Raw genomic sequence first — 15,918 nt, 5'->3', positions numbered from 1 at the left:
TTTCAATACTTTCTGATTCACAAAACGGACATAATTTTAAACACCCAGTTATTTTTAAGATTCGAGAGGCTTTCAGTAATCTTGATAAACATAATACTAGGTATAGCATTCATTTGGTTAAAAGGACACACAGGATTGCTAGGAAATGAATTAGCAGATCAAGAAGCCAAGGAAGCAATTAAGACAGATAGGTTTCTTTCCAAAGTACACTTTAGTGATATAGTTCCAATTATCCGAAAGAGGTCTTCAGAAACTTGGAAAAGAAAATATCTTGCATATTTAGCAAATACATACAATAAAAGTGTCATTTAGCAGTTATAGTATGGTTTCCAAATGTAATTTTCCAAGATATTTGACACCTTTCTTCAGATTTCTAGTGGGTCATGGTAATTTTAATAAATATTTACATAAATTAGGAATAAATGACTCATATATATGTAATTGCGACAACCAGTCAATTGATGATTTGAACCATATTTTATTTGAATGTAAAAATAATATTGACGCAGGGATGTTTCTGCATAATACATTGGAAGAGATTGGCTGGCTTCCTATGTGTCATACTTCACTATGGCAAACGTAATTGCCGACGATAAAATGGAGTCTATTTTCCTAAAATTTTTGAAATTGTCCAAAAGGAAAATATAACTTGAACGTAGATGCACTAGTCAATAATTTTAGTTACTTTTTTTTACCTACCTATCCGAGCCCCCCTTTGTCTTTTAAAAAATGTCCTGCATTGGCTCCAGGACGAGAAGCGTGTGACCCTGTCTAAGATCCCTAGTATTAATCTTTCTTGCACTATTCTTTTTTTATACTCTTTTTATTAGATACAATGTCATACTACTCAATAGTATAATTTTTTAAATACTATATTAGCAACCTGTTACGGCTAGTCACGGCTAGGCCAAAAAAACGGAAAAAAATACATTTGTGCTTGGAACTTTGTAGTTTTTAAGACCATGTGTGACGTGGTTTCTATAATTTGAGCCTAATACACCCTCACTCACTTAAAGAACCATTTCTGTGATACATAAAAGATTCATTTGGATGTTTTTTTAACTTAGAGTTTTCTCAACATTTTAGCTGATCCTGATGACCATCAGCATGTTATTCAATTTCAAAACGTGGGAACACTACAGAAACGAATTGGTGCGGGATGCGTCCTGGGGACTCGAAAGATCCACGCTAAATAAAAAAATTCAGCTGGAATGTCGTGTTGCGGATATCCTATTAATAGCGGATTTCTTAATAATAATCATTGCCGGTTTGTTTAAGCAAATAGAGGTGGAAGGCAATGGGTTCGAGTGTCTGGTTGTTGCTGAATTATTTGGTATTTTTTAAATGATTCTTGATTGTCAGTAGTTGGGTTTGAATTAATAAAATAAAATTGTCATAGATTATCATAACTTAAATATTTGATCGAAACTTTGGTCTCTATGAGATCATCCTCAGGAGTTCAAAGTTAGGTTTCTGTAATTTACCAATTTTATTAATTGTTTTGTTAGTGTAGTTTCAAAAGTCATAAAGGAATATTGGCATTTTTGAGTAGTGGTGTTTCATATCTTAAAAGTGTACTCTTAAAAGTTTAAAATCTCAAAGTAGTAGGAATATTCTTAGAAAATAAAAAGCAGAAGTAAGACTATACTTTAGAAATGTCACTTTGAGATAAAGAAAGATAACTTGAAAAAAAATAAAATAATGTTTGGTTACTCAAGTAATTTAGACTTATTGGCAAGGTTCTTTCTATGCAAAAACAACCAAAATGGGACACATTGTACACTAACTTTGCAAGATCCTGAGGATGATCAATGAGAGTGTCAATATTTTAGAAAAACATTTTCCATCCTTGATGCCAGTATTTCTATTGTTGGAAAGGGTGACATTATTTATGTTCGCCTCTGCTTTAGCGATATCTCCTTACTACATATATTTCTTTCGTACCCCAATGAAGATATGGCTTTTCATGTTAAATGAAGATGTCGTTAGATTTTCTGAAAATTTTGAAAAATTGAAGGGACACCCGAATTTTGACTCTTACGTGAAGAACGGTTTAAAATACTTTATCAGACGATACGACCATTTGTATAGGTAAAGTTTACTACTGGTTCCTAAATTCCTTAGTAATTTTTCTAAATTGTATTTTAGGAAACACAAAGAGATCTTACGTCAATATTTTGTGAGTTTTTTTATTTTCACTGCTTCTATTATCTGTTTTATTCTATATCAAGTGATGGTGTTTTTTGCGGTAAGAAACATGTTTATTGGCTCAGAAATATAAGATATTAGTACTATAGTTTTTTAAATAATTTTAGGATAATACAGGAGTTTTGTCAGTTGCAAGTGGGGCGCTAGTTTTCATGGTAAGATTGTTTTATTTCACACATGAAGCCCAGATGTTGGAAAACGAGGTAAATATAACAAGTAAAAGCACCCTAAAAGTAGATGGAGTTTATCTATGAACAACCATCATTAAATATCAAGTGGAAATTATTCACGAAGCCTAATAAACGTTCTGTGAAAGTTAGGAAATATATATGCATATTATTCCAGGAACAATCAGAGTGATTAAAATAAGAGAGATTTGACTTACGCTAACGAGATGACACATGTCGATTTTATATCGATATTTTGGCGAAGTGGTAAAAGTTGAGAAAACAAATGACAAATTTAACTTATTCATTTTATTTGGAGCTAGTTGATTTTTTGCTCTACTACTTGACACTGTCAGAGGCTTCACGGAAGTCTCAATAACTTAAAAACTAAATGTACGATTTCATTTATTAAAATTTCTCATGACAGTTGAAGAGTTTCCTTACAAAAAAGTTACTACAATTTTACTGTAGCTCTACAAGTTTTGAAGTTATTTAATTTTTTGCTTAATTGTTTGACACTGTCAGAGGCTTCACGGAAGTCTCAATAACTTAAAAACTAATTGTCCGGTTTTCTGTATTTAAATTGATAACTTTTTTTTATTTCTCTACAAGTTTTGGAGCTACTTAATTTTTTTGTTTAACTACTCGACACTGTCAGAGGCTTCACGCAAGTGAATAATCCAAGATTGCCACTTGTCAATTAGAGATAAATTATTTTGTTCCTTAGAGGCACTCCTCAAACAAGAATTCTATTATATTGACTGTTTGTTGATGGATTTTAGTCATTTCTTCAAGAAAGACTAAAGGTACCTTCACACTAGTCCATTATTCAATAATTTCTAAATTCCGAAGACTAAAACCCAAGATATTCAATTGGCAATAAGAAACAAATTATTTTGTCCCTTACAGGCACTCCTAGAATAAGAATTCCATTATCTTGACTTTTTGTTGATGGATTTTAGTTAGTTTTTCAAAAATTAACTAAAAACTCTTCAGAGTAGTGCATAAATGAACAATTTCTATATTTCAATTACTGGAACCCAAAATATTCACTTGCCAATAAGTCTTTTGTTCCTTACAGGCACTCCTGGAACAAGAATTCCATTATCTTGACTGTTTATGAATGGATTTTAGTCATTCTAATACCTTATCTCAATACCTTAAAAACCAATTGTCCGATTTTATTTATTTAAATTTGACACGAAAACCGATGAGTTTCTTCAATTTTTGTTTTCTTGGAAAAGCCATTCATGTCTCACCACCATTTTGTGAGAATTGACTGTTTTATTTTTGTTACGTGCTATAATTTCATTGAATGCCTATTCAATCACCATTGTTTGATTTTTGTGCCTTTCAACAATTGTAGGAAGGAATCAATGCCCATCGACCATTTTATCACAATTGATTTATTTTTGTTTTACACCCATCAATTATTTTTTATTCCAAAAAATCATGATGTAATTTTTTTAATTTCATTAAAATGATCACTATTTTCAAGAGCACTATACAAAATAATGCAGTATTTTACCCACGTTTTATTTACCAATCACAAGATGATACCTAAACCCATCTACCATTTTGTCAGAACTTACTTTATGTAAAGTGTATTTAAATATGGATTTTTAGCAAGAAAAATTTCGTTGCCTATTATGCACCCTTAATTGGTACGAATGGAACTTACCCAATCAGAAACTTTTCCAAATTTTCCTAATACAAGCTTCAGTGGAGTTATCTGCTAATATGACTCCTTTGCTAAAAATAGACCATAATTATTTCAAAGATGTAAGAATTGTATTTTATTGTTAAATTGAATTAAAATGTTAAATATTTTAGTGTGTAAAAATGCTTTATACGGTGACAAGCCTGGGAAGAACCATATTAAACAGATAAATGGACTATGCATACAACCAGAAATGACCTAACAAAGATTTTCTTTTAGTAATAGTAGAATATTAGTAACAGTAGTCATATTAATTAAAGAAGCATAATAAAAAAATTATGTATTAAAATTACTTTATTAAAGATATATTCTCTCAGGTAAGTAAAAGGTAAAATTGTGACAACTCAAGATTGACTGCTGTCTTACCAAAAATACACAAAACATACAATTCTTTTATTGCCCTTATAAAATGAATATAATCTGCCGAAATGTTTCCCTAATGAGTAAATCCAGAGGAATGTGGCTTCCGGTACGTTTTTTTGGTAAAGCAAAAGAGGCCAAAAAAGAGGAAAAATCAGCGAAAAAAGAAGAGAAAGTGGAAAAGAAGCCAAAGTATAAGACTTTCAAGATTTATCGGTATAATCCGGAAAATCCTTCGGCTAAAAAACCCCATATGCAAGAATATACGATCGATTTAAACGAGTAAGTTTTATTTTCTTTTCTGGTACATTGTGCAAGTGTTTTAGCTAAAACGAGTGAGTGTATACCTAGGCTATTTTTACTCTATTTAGATATTCCTGGTATACCTTACCGAAGTTTCATGAAGGTATGAGTGTTTAGTATATTACTGTTGAGTTTTTAGTACATAAATTCTGAAAATGTTTTTAACCTTTAACTACTCGCGCACTTTTTTTTACGCTACTACTCGCGCGGTGTACTTTGTACACCATTGCATTTTATGGTCTAAATTTGTTTTTGTTTTATTTTATTTACTCTATGAATTATAAATACACGTGTAATAATTGCCTAATTTAAGTGCATATTTTTGGCATAAAATCAATATTCTAACAACACGAACACAAAAAGTTATCTATTCACTGCCAGATCCGCCTTCCTTACATTTATGGCATGTAATTACGTTATCACTGTGTTCTTTACACACTAATTGATGACAAGTATTGCATGTAATTGTAGTAACTCTATTCTGTTTTCTGCCGCAGATGAAGCATCTTCCTCTGATTTTTCTGGGTGGCTCTTCCTCTGCGTCGTTTACTTGAGCTTTTCTATACCTAGATAGAAAATGTCTGATATCTATAGGTAAAGTAGATAGCTTTTTCAGACAAATGAGGTCTCATCAATGACAGAGAAAGCGATTTTAGGAAAAGTCTTCTGTATTTGTGAGGAGAATAAGGATGAGTGGCGTTATATAAAATTTGGCTATTGATTCCTGCTATATTTAGTAACTGAAAGAAAAAAGCCAATGGCCATCTCCTTGTTCTTCTTCCAACAGAAAACGTATTGCACATTTTGTCCACTGTGTCCACACCCCCCTTTGTGATATTATAATCCATTATAATTTCAGGTTTGTTCGTATCTGGGTCAATGGAAGAGTCGTCGTGCATAGTAGAAATCAAAACAACGCATTTATTTTTTTTTTGGACACTTGAAGCTATGGTTACATCCTTTTGAAATCCGAAAATGGATGACCCAACCAATCTATTTTTATTTGGCAGCTCCAGTGCCAAAGGGTAACTTGAATACCAATTGTCGCAAGTTAAATTCCGGTTACTTCCTTTCTGTTCTTCCAACAATCCGTGAACTATGGCAGTTGGCGAGTTTATCAGACAAGTAAGACTGAAACCACATCAAAATATTACTTCCAAATGCTCTAATTTTCCAATCAAAATTTCTCTATATCCTGTTTCACAGCTTAAAAGAGGCTGTCAGAGTCAAGGGCTTTGAGAAAACTATTAACTATACCAACAAGAACACACTCACATGAATAATTCTTACGGAAGTCTAACTAGACAGGGACAATCAATTTATTCTTAAGTTGTTCCTTGACACAAACTTTAGGAAGGTCGGAATTCATTACCACATGTTTTCAGAACTATGGAAAGATACCAGTACTCAATGAAGTGTTACAATATCTAAAGGACCATCACCAACAGCTTAAGTCACATCAGACAGAACCTTCTTTGCAATTCCAGTCTCGTCTCCAGCTCCACCAACGTTTTTAGGTCTTTAAAGATTTCTTTCATTCTTGATATGGAAATTTTATTAAATTTTGTCATTAAACTATTTAGTACAGTGGTTCTTGTCAAATCAGTTAGCCCATTAGCCGCTTGGGAAATACTCTCAATACTATTCACAAAATATTTACCCAGACAGCACAAATCTATCCAATGGACATCCAAAATTCCGGTTTTTTTAAATATGAATGTCCAGTGGACATTCGTTTAATTTTTTAAAAAAACCATTTGATATCCATCGGACTACACAAGTTTGGCAAACTCTGCCGGCTATAGGACCATTAAATAAAATTGGACAGATAATTTACTTGATAATGCACAGGAATCTGTAATATAGAAAGGTCAATGATAGTGACTTTTTCTCATTCCAAATATCTACGTCCATACGGTTAACGAACAGGTTCATTAAATGGTACTACCTTAATTCTCATTTTAAATCGTCCAATGTCTAATATTGTCCATTGGCTTGTTGTTTTATAAATGACTTCTTATTTTATTGAAGCCATGAGATTCATACGTTTATAAGACGTTTCGTACGTTTATAAACCATGAGAATTTCATACGTGTATAAGACGTCCAATATATTCATTAAAATGAAAATTCATAAAATTACAGTTTTCGACGAGAGATGGACATCTGATGAATCTAGAAAAATAGAATCTAGTGGCTTTTCCGGTTTTTTTTTTCAATCCAGGGCCTTGAAATTTACCTAAATCCATGGTAATTTTTGTATATTCATCAAAATGAACAAACATCTTTTGACCAGTAATTGACGTCTGATGTACGTATAAAAATATGAGTACAATAGCTCAAAAAATTTATCCATTCGACTCTAGACAAACTAACTATACTTTTCAAAACATCTTTTGGAAGGTTCATGGAATTGGAATTTGAAATGGTTAGGAACTCTTGATTTTTTTCTTCTTTTAAAGAATTTGGATACGTTTAAATTCATTTGCTTGTACAAAATTATCATCCAGAAGATCTCCAAAATTAATCCATGGAAATTTGGATTTAGTTCGGATCAGTGAAGACATAAATTGAAGGATAGGTGCTTTTTGGGTATTGAATCTCTATGCAATGTCATCCTTCTGTGTGCAAGTGATATTATTTAATTACATCTTATGGTATCTATACGTAGGATTGATATACTGGAACATACGCTTTTTTATGGGTTAAATGAACGTTATGCTGAAAACGTTATATATATTATCAAAATTAAAATCCTTAACTATATTATTAGTACCATTAAAATCATTAATTTATTTTAAGTAATGTTCATAAAGCTCTATAAATTTGGCATCTTCGTTCTAAGGTGAATGATACAAGACTGAACACAAATATTTAATGCCACTCATTAACAGCTCAACAGGCAACAATTAACTATATCAGACACTACAGCCTAAACCGTATATTTAATATCACCTCTGATCAAGCCATTACCCCTCCCTACATTAAGTATCCATATACCATATAAGAATAAATAATAATAATACTACTTACATGATTTTCCTTAGATGCCCTAAATGTTCTGACTCTATACACCTGGTAAGTCTCCATTATTAAATACTCTTCTTTATATAAATTGTTAATTTTGAAAAACCTTAAAGTGGTTCAACGTATTTTAGCTGTGGTCCAATGGTCCTACACGCCCTAGAAAAAATAAAATCGGATCAAGACAGCACTTTAACGTTCCGCCGGTCTTGTAGGGAAGGAATTTGTGGATCTTGCGGCATGAATATTGACGGAGTCAATGGACTGGCATGCTTAGAGTATAAAGAGCTACCACCATAGCAGTTCAAAAATATATAATTTTTAAATTTTAGAAAAATCAGCTCCTCCTCAAAAACGAAAATTTACCCTTTGCCCCATATGTACGTTATTAAGGATCTTATTGTGGATTTCGAACGATTTTTGGAACAACATAAAAGGATCAGACCGTATTTGATACGTTGCGAGGAAGATAAATTTGAAGAAGGATGCGAGTACTATTTACAAAGCCAGAAAGATCGGGATAAACTGGTTGGTATAGTAGTCCTGAATTGTTTTTAAAATAGATAATTTGATTTTCTATTATAGGACGGATATGTGGAGTGTATTTTATGCGGCTGCTGTGCAACTTCTTGTCCGGAGTACTGGTGGCACGGTCATTCAAAGAAACCAAACGATTTTCTGGGTCCTGCCGCCTTATTGAACGCTTATCGCTGGATAATCGATTCCAGGGACCAAGCAACTGCTGGACGGCTGGATCAGTTGAGGAATTATTATTCGCTCTACCGGTGTCATCAGATTAATAATTGTACGAAGTGTTGTCCCAAGGTAGGTCTCTTATTTATGAGAGAGGGATCTCGAAGAGCGGCTCGGATAAAAATTTTAAAAGTTACTGATTTTCACAATTTCACCTTTTTCGGAAATTATGGGAATTTTTTGGGCCTTTTAGATCCATTGATGAAACGTTGTTATACATTCAATAATATTAAAATTTGTCGCCAAAAGATATATAAAATTTTGGGATATACCCTGCTATATCTTACGTACTATTACCTTTGAGAACAACTGCTGAATAACCTACGTTGTCTTATTTAGCAGATCAATATTGTTCGTTTTAAACTCTTTGAATAACCCTTATAATAAAGCTAATAGTCACCTCTTTTATTCAATCGACGCACGTCACGTGATCCATTGGGTATTAATGTCCGAATGGTCACGTGGTAGTTCCGTAAAAACTTAATTGCGCTTACTATTTGACGTGGCGATCCAAAATGGCCGCCAAGTGTGGCGTACCGGGGGAAGGTGAAAAGTTTTTAATTTGGGCAATGGGAGGATTTATATTTCTATTTATATTTATATTTGTATTTTTTTAAAAGTTTGGAAAATTATTTTTTCCTGCAAGATCAAGTTATAATTTCTTCTTCTTCTTCTTTCGGCAACCCTTCTGCATCTACTCGTGCTGGTCTGCCCTTGCTGTATCCATTTATATCGGTTCAGCAATTTCATTATTTCATCGATCCATCGTTTCTGTAAACGAATTTGGTTCACTGTTTCTCAAAACCGGATTATTGTGAATTGTCTGTCAGAGTGACCAACATCGAAAGGACACAATCACGCAAAATGGCGGCCCCCTAGTAGCGGTACTTTTCATTGAATTGGCAGTCAAGGTATATTTATTAAGTTCGTGGCCTATACACAAAACAGGGCACATGATATGATAAGCAATTACCGCTCTATGTCGTTACTGAGTACATTCAGCAAAATTGTTGAGTAAGTCGTAAATTTCTGGTTTTAAATTTGATAAAAACCAATAAGGATTCCAAAAGCATAGTAGTACATTAGGAGCAATTGTTGAACTTTTACAATACATAACAAGTGAACTCGATAAAAACAACTATCTCGTATGTGTGTTCCTAGATTTACAAAAAGCATTTGATACAATTGATATAATACTTATGTTGGAAAAGCTCAAAAAAATGGAGCTTCGAAATAAATGTCATGATTTGTTATCTTCATACTCGTATTGTGATGAACGGTGAACAGAACAGTAATTAGATACTAGTAAGGTAATGGTACTATACTGATGCTGTACCCATTTTCTCAGGAACGAGGAAAGAACAACTTGAACAAATAGTTAATAGTGAAATACAACAATATTTTAATTAAGTTTAAATGTGGAAAAAACTGTGTACATAGTGATAACCAAACTAACAGAAAATACAGAACCAGTAGTAAAGATCAATAATAAAATCCTGAACAAAGTAACTGAATACAAATATCGAGTGATTAATGAAAGATTAAAATGGACTGCACATATCCAAAATATCTTGGATAAGGTTTCGCCAATGTTGGGTATAGGTGTAATCATAGATTGAATAAAAGCACGAAATACTTACTCTATAAGAGTTTTAAGGAATGGCATGTACGATATTTATTGTCATGTTACGAAAATGCCATTTATTAAACAAAGGCTGCAAAATTATTTATAAAAACAATTTTTTTCTAAGTTACTACACTCCCAGTGAAAATGTGTATAAAGAATACCCATTTTGAAAAAAAGAATTTAAAAACTGTGGAACAGGGAAAGGGTATACTTACATAAAATAAAGCATTTATGCAAGAACAAGAAAAGCACATGAGTCCCCGATATACAAAAGTGTAGATACATATAATAAAATACCAGAAAATTCTTTTTATTGTTGAAGAAAAGACTGTGGTCCGTAATCTCAAAACACATTTGAAAAACAGAGACTTGATTGCCCATCCAGGATCTTAAGCCACATTACAAGAGACACTCGAAAGCTGTCACCTGTTGATTCGCTTAAAACTGATAAGCTGACCACCATTTACTATAATCCTTACCAAGCAAACTCAAAAGTTGTGCTTTTCTTAAAAAAACTGAATTTGTAATAAATTTAATATATTTCTTTCCATTTTTTCTAGAAACTCAAACCCGGTGTCGCGATAGCGAGACTTCGTACATTTTTAGCCGGTTGGACCCATAAAGAAACACCAGAGATGAAAGGAACCATCGCTGGAGATCCGAACAAAGCGGCCAGAAGCCAATGTAAATAAAACCCAATTAATTTTTAATTTTGTATATTTAAATAAATATTGCCGATATAACTACTACTGGGGATTTTTCATTTCCAACGCTTTGATCGAGTCCGGCTCGTTGGTATCTCTGAATGTTGACTCTAGGTTCAGGTATTTGTTGAAGGCGCACCAGTCTATTAATCTTCCTGCTTCTGGTCTTGGCTCTGAACCCCACCACAGATCGTTCTACAAGCATTATTAATACATAGTTTGAGATGTACATCCTGTACATAAAGGAAATTATTAGGTGTTTTGTACCTTGACGTTGATCGGTGGTTGATCAGGAGGAGGACAAATATTCCTGTCCAGAAACTGCAGTATTTCATCATAAGAAATTTTGCAGTCCTCATATTTCTGCATTCTAGTAAGTCAAAAACAATATTTTTTAAAGAACTGAAAACCTTCCACACTATATATACCTACACTTCTAAGATTTTTTCCAAGAGTTCATTATCGAATGGTAAGCGAGCTCCTTTTAGAACAGTGTAGCATTCTTTTTTAGTGAGTTTTCCCGTTTTAGAGTGGTCGGTTTGTAGAAAGTACTCTCGAAGTCGCTCCAGGTCGTCCCAAAGGAACCTTTTTAGTTCTGTTAAGGCTATTGCCCTAAAAAAGAAATACAAGAATACAAGGAAAGTCTGGTGTATGAACAATGCATATAATTCCGTCAAGATTAATCTATTTTATTTGATTAAAAGCTGCAATATTTTCTATCATACCATCCGGACTATTCCGCTTAGATCAAGGAAAATAGATTATATCTCAAACGTCAACTATTAATACCAACCTTATTTTTTGCCTATCATATCTCTCTTTGTAACAGCTAGCAGAAAAAGCTCGAGCAATAGTAATCATTTCATGTTCGGTAAAGTCATCTCCCATTATCTTACACAATTTCGCTCGTAACTTTTCATACGAAATAACCGAACTTTCGTGGGGTATATTTTCCGCAACGAAATCTTTATAAATGGGACGTAACTTTTCCCTTACTTTATCCATGATCCTTTGAATATTCGCTTTGGGAAACTACCAAAAAATTTAATTACAATAAAAGTTAATAATATCGATGAGTCCAAATACTTGACCACAGTTCAGTTCCATATAACGCAAAGCGTACTCGTCAGCATCCACCAAGACGAACTCAAACCCGTTTATAATAAGGGTAGCGCCAATAAACATGTGCTGAATGGTGTAAGTTAATGGCGGTTTGCTTGTGAAGATTTTTTGGCCTGGCAGTTGAACTGCTGATCTTGCTGCGAAGCAAGACGTCGTGAAACCTATTTATTGAGAGTTGTATCGATGTAAATTCGTAATTTCATGATGTTTTCTGTACCTGAATTCCTCTGAGCCACCTCAAACACTGCAATAGTATCATCGGTGAGATTGTAGCTTATTATGAAGTTTCTAGTGCAGTTTTCTGGTGTCTTTGATATCATTTTGGCAGTGAAGCGAAGAACGTGACTGTCTAAGCCAACCCTAAGAAAATGTTCATTTTAGTTAGTGACTATAGCTTATTCGCTTTTATTTTGGTTAACAAATAACTGCCGAGGGTATTACTGGTTAATATGAATTAATTTAACCAATGAGAGATGAAAAAAATCTTTGACGATTGGGAATGTGTATATCAATTAGAGGAAGAAAAATGGATAACCTGAGGTATACGGACGACATCTTGATGATTACTGAAGCAGACCAATTACAACTGATAAATATGTACAATGAAGAAATTAGAGAGCTATAGTAGAGAATATGGTTTAAAAATCAACAAAACAAGAACCTAAGTAATGATCATCGATCGGTCCAATGACATATCCGTTATCAAAAACGTAGCGAGATGATGTGGTGAAGAAGTTTGAATACCTGGAATCGTTGATAACCAAAAATGGAGACTGTTCAGAGAAAATAAAGAGAACATTGGCAATGGCCAGATTAGCAACAACTAAACCATTACAACAATAATGGATCTTTCCACTTAATGTTTACTCCGCTAAAACAAGGACTAAAGAAAACAGATTAATAAATTACGAAAAAGAATTGAAGCCTTTGAAATATGGGTGTACGGGGTGTCCCATTTTGGGTACTTTTGCGGGATATCTCCGTTATTTTTAGAGATAGGGAGTTGCGGTTTTCGCGACACTGTGCTTTTTTTTCGTAAAACTAAGATGCTGTTTCAATAACTCAGACACTATTGATCAAAAAAAATATATCTACACCGCTGGATTCTACGGAAAAAAATCTATAAGAATGAATTTTTACTTTTACAAAAACTTTAAAGATAACGGAGATACGACGAGGGTCCCAAAATGCAAAAATTTCAAAAATGCCCTGTATCTTGAAAAATAAAAGGGCTATGAAAATTTTGTTAACGGCATCTTTAGTTTTACGAAAAAGTAGCATAGTGTCGCGAAAACCGCAACTCTCTATCTCTAAAAATAACGGAGATATCCCGCAAAAGTACCCGAAATGGGACATCCTGTACAGTCTAATCTTAAGAGTGTCATGGATAAAAATAGGCTTCTATTCTACAAGAACTAAAAATCAAAAACCGTCTACTTAACGAAATCAATAGAGCAGATCTCAGTTACTTTGGTTAAATAGCTAAAAGAAGCGCATGGAAACAAAAAATTGAAATACATTTACCCTCCAGAGAGTGAAAATACTGAGAAGAAGAAGAAAATAAGAAACTTGTAAAAGAAGCATAGAAAAATACTAAAATATAAAACTAAAATTATAAGCAAATTCAAATCTCGCGCCAAAGTATTTGTAGGAATATAAATTTGAATTTCCCGCTGAAACAACTCAGGTTAGGGATAGTTTTAAGGGTACGATACAAAACCTGAAATTCATATAAGAGACTACGGCTTCTAGAATTTGGTTGCAGCCATTTCTTCTTACAAACAATTATCTACTATCGCTCTTTCTCATACAGGCAACGTTGCCAAGCAGCAAATAGAAATCTCACCCTCATTCTCATAGTTTGTTTCATCAACAGTAACATACCTAGTCGGAATTGAAAGCAAGTTTTATACACACTAAAATTTCAACCTTAGTTAAAATATTTGTAAGATGAGGAATAATATGACTGAAAGGTTCAGTAAACAGTATTTCTAGAATATTTCATTCCTGAGAATTTACTTCAGTATATTCCTGTAATGTTCCTTATCCTCCAGTGGATGTACCAAAAACAAATTTGCACGTACATACCTGTCATACAACAAGAACTTCTTAAAGTCCTTTATAGGCGCCTTCGGTTCAACAGTGATACAGTTTTGCGCAGAATCCTCGTAAGTGCCGAACCCGTTCCACGGCGGTAATTCCCGTTCGCTTGGTTTGGCAATAAGGGTCGTAGTCTTATTTTTCGTCGGTACTTCTACGGGGGTGAACTCGCTTATACCGTATTTGGTGGCGTAGTATTCTTTGGTGAATGCGTCGCATTCGGTCAGCACCAGTTTTCTGCCATAGCAATTTATTACCGCTAAAACGATTTTTTTTGTTTAAATTGAATGCCTTATTGTGTTTTTAATATACATGCCTCCTATACTTAAGTCTTTTTCGCCATAATATTCGATGTTTTCTCTACCACAGTCCAAAGGGTCAACCAGGTACCTTCTGTTGCTCAGGGCGGACCCCAGGACGTTTAGGACTGTGTAGTTTGAGTTGCTTCCAACCGATGGTAGTTCTTTATATCTAAATTATGGAACAATTATATTATAAGAACAAGCGGAGCAGTAACCTAGATACCTTTTAGGCAGTTTTCCACGCCTCAAGAACAGAAAACCGGGCTCTCCACCAGAATCAGATTGCAGCTCTTTTATCTCTATAGTGTCATCTGCCAAATAATATCTTAGTTCCAGAAGGTGCAGATATCCGTATTCAGTGTTTTGGTCGTCCCAATAAGCTTTGAAATGCAATACCTAAAATGTGAACAAGAATTTTAAATGTCGTGAAATTTCTTTGGAATTGGTTTTGTGTTCTTTTTTAACTGCCTGGAATGATATTTTGCCATTGTCCGTATCTTTCATACCTTCCGGTCATTTTCTAAAAACTTCCCCAATTCGTCCTTCATTCTGTTCGGTTTTTTCGGTTGTATGGAATCCTTATCGTGAAATCTGAGCTCCGTATAAGGATCGGCGGGAGTGACTATAGGATCTGGCACAGAAATGCCGCAACGGTTTAAGAAAGTTCGAGTAAACTTATCGCAATTGACTATTTTAAACACTCTCGCGTAAAATTCTACTTCTCTTCCAATATTGAAGTCTACCATATCGTAGAAGTTATCGTCCATCGGGGCTGGAAGGCGTATACGTTGGCGGGATATTAATGTCCCTAAGAAACGTTTTTTGTTTAGTAAATAAAAAAAATGTCCAATAGGGATCTTACCTTGGTCAACCCCACTGTTTTCCACCTTCGGTTCCACCACTTGAATGGTGCCATCTTCAAGAAAATAATAAATTTTCACGTTCCTCACTTGGAAGGGCGATCCGCGCACTTCTTGAAGGGTTTCTTGGAAAAATGCGTCGAAACACAAAATCTACGTGATTTAAAAATGATAGGAATAATACATTAAAAAGCTAGAGAGAACAAGAAAATAATAGATTCTTTTTTTTGTGAATTATGCAGATGAACGAAAAATTGCACTTCTGACCTGTTTATCGAACATAATCCAGCCAGGCAGCTCCACAGATTGTCCTCTCGGATAAATGGATGGAAATTTATCAGATAGCGGTCCGAACATATTCGGTTTCACTTTCTCGATTAAAGCTCTATTGCCCTTACCGATAAAACCGAATATCGGGTTTAAGTGAAAATTCGTTTTCCCGATCTGGAAATTCAATTGATTATTTATGAATTTTTAAGAGACATTCCTTCTTACTTACGTTTGGGTCGAAAGAGTACCCTGGTAAAAAGGGTAATTCTGGACACCGAAAGGACATGACGACGGTTATAAATTGTAAAAATAAATATGTAAAAAATTAAATGAGTGTATTGAATTTGTTGACAGGATTTGTCAATGTTTTGTCAATATCACCCTTGGAGACCGCATGAT

General features: G+C 33.9%; 2 protein-coding genes and 1 long non-coding RNA gene across 3 annotated transcripts; 2 read left to right on the top strand and 1 right to left on the bottom strand.

The window, feature by feature from the left end:
- The first annotated feature begins 2,334 nt into the window (after positions 1–2,334).
- Positions 2,335–4,331, top strand: LOC126743601 (uncharacterized). Its single transcript, XR_007662930.1, has 3 exons — positions 2,335–2,411; positions 4,002–4,157; positions 4,209–4,331. It is a non-coding gene; the product is annotated as an uncharacterized LOC126743601 (long non-coding RNA).
- A 98-nt stretch (positions 4,332–4,429) lies between these two features.
- LOC126743889 (succinate dehydrogenase [ubiquinone] iron-sulfur subunit-like) lies at positions 4,430–10,910 on the top strand. Its single transcript, XM_050451141.1, has 5 exons — positions 4,430–4,737; positions 7,916–8,059; positions 8,114–8,309; positions 8,367–8,606; positions 10,722–10,910. Exons 1-5 carry the CDS (start codon positions 4,505–4,507, stop codon positions 10,851–10,853), a joined length of 945 nt encoding a protein of 314 aa, XP_050307098.1. The 5' UTR covers positions 4,430–4,504; the 3' UTR covers positions 10,854–10,910.
- LOC126743888 (EF-hand domain-containing family member C2-like) lies at positions 10,861–15,914 on the bottom strand. The gene is made up of 13 exons (XM_050451139.1): positions 15,749–15,914; positions 15,517–15,693; positions 15,252–15,402; positions 14,896–15,197; positions 14,613–14,785; positions 14,404–14,558; positions 14,076–14,346; positions 12,205–12,347; positions 11,952–12,148; positions 11,659–11,897; positions 11,298–11,477; positions 11,133–11,235; positions 10,861–11,060 (listed from the first exon to the last, which is right to left on the bottom strand). Exons 1-13 carry the CDS (start codon positions 15,803–15,805, stop codon positions 10,908–10,910), a joined length of 2,301 nt encoding a protein of 766 aa, XP_050307096.1. The 5' UTR covers positions 15,806–15,914; the 3' UTR covers positions 10,861–10,907.
- Between the last annotated feature and the right edge of the window lie 4 nt (positions 15,915–15,918).

The sequence above is a fragment of the Anthonomus grandis genome, chromosome 13 (assembly GCF_022605725.1).
Source record: "Anthonomus grandis grandis chromosome 13, icAntGran1.3, whole genome shotgun sequence".
In the NCBI taxonomy this organism is placed as follows: domain Eukaryota; kingdom Metazoa; phylum Arthropoda; class Insecta; order Coleoptera; family Curculionidae; genus Anthonomus; species Anthonomus grandis.
This window is presented reverse-complemented; position numbering and strand designations above follow the sequence as displayed.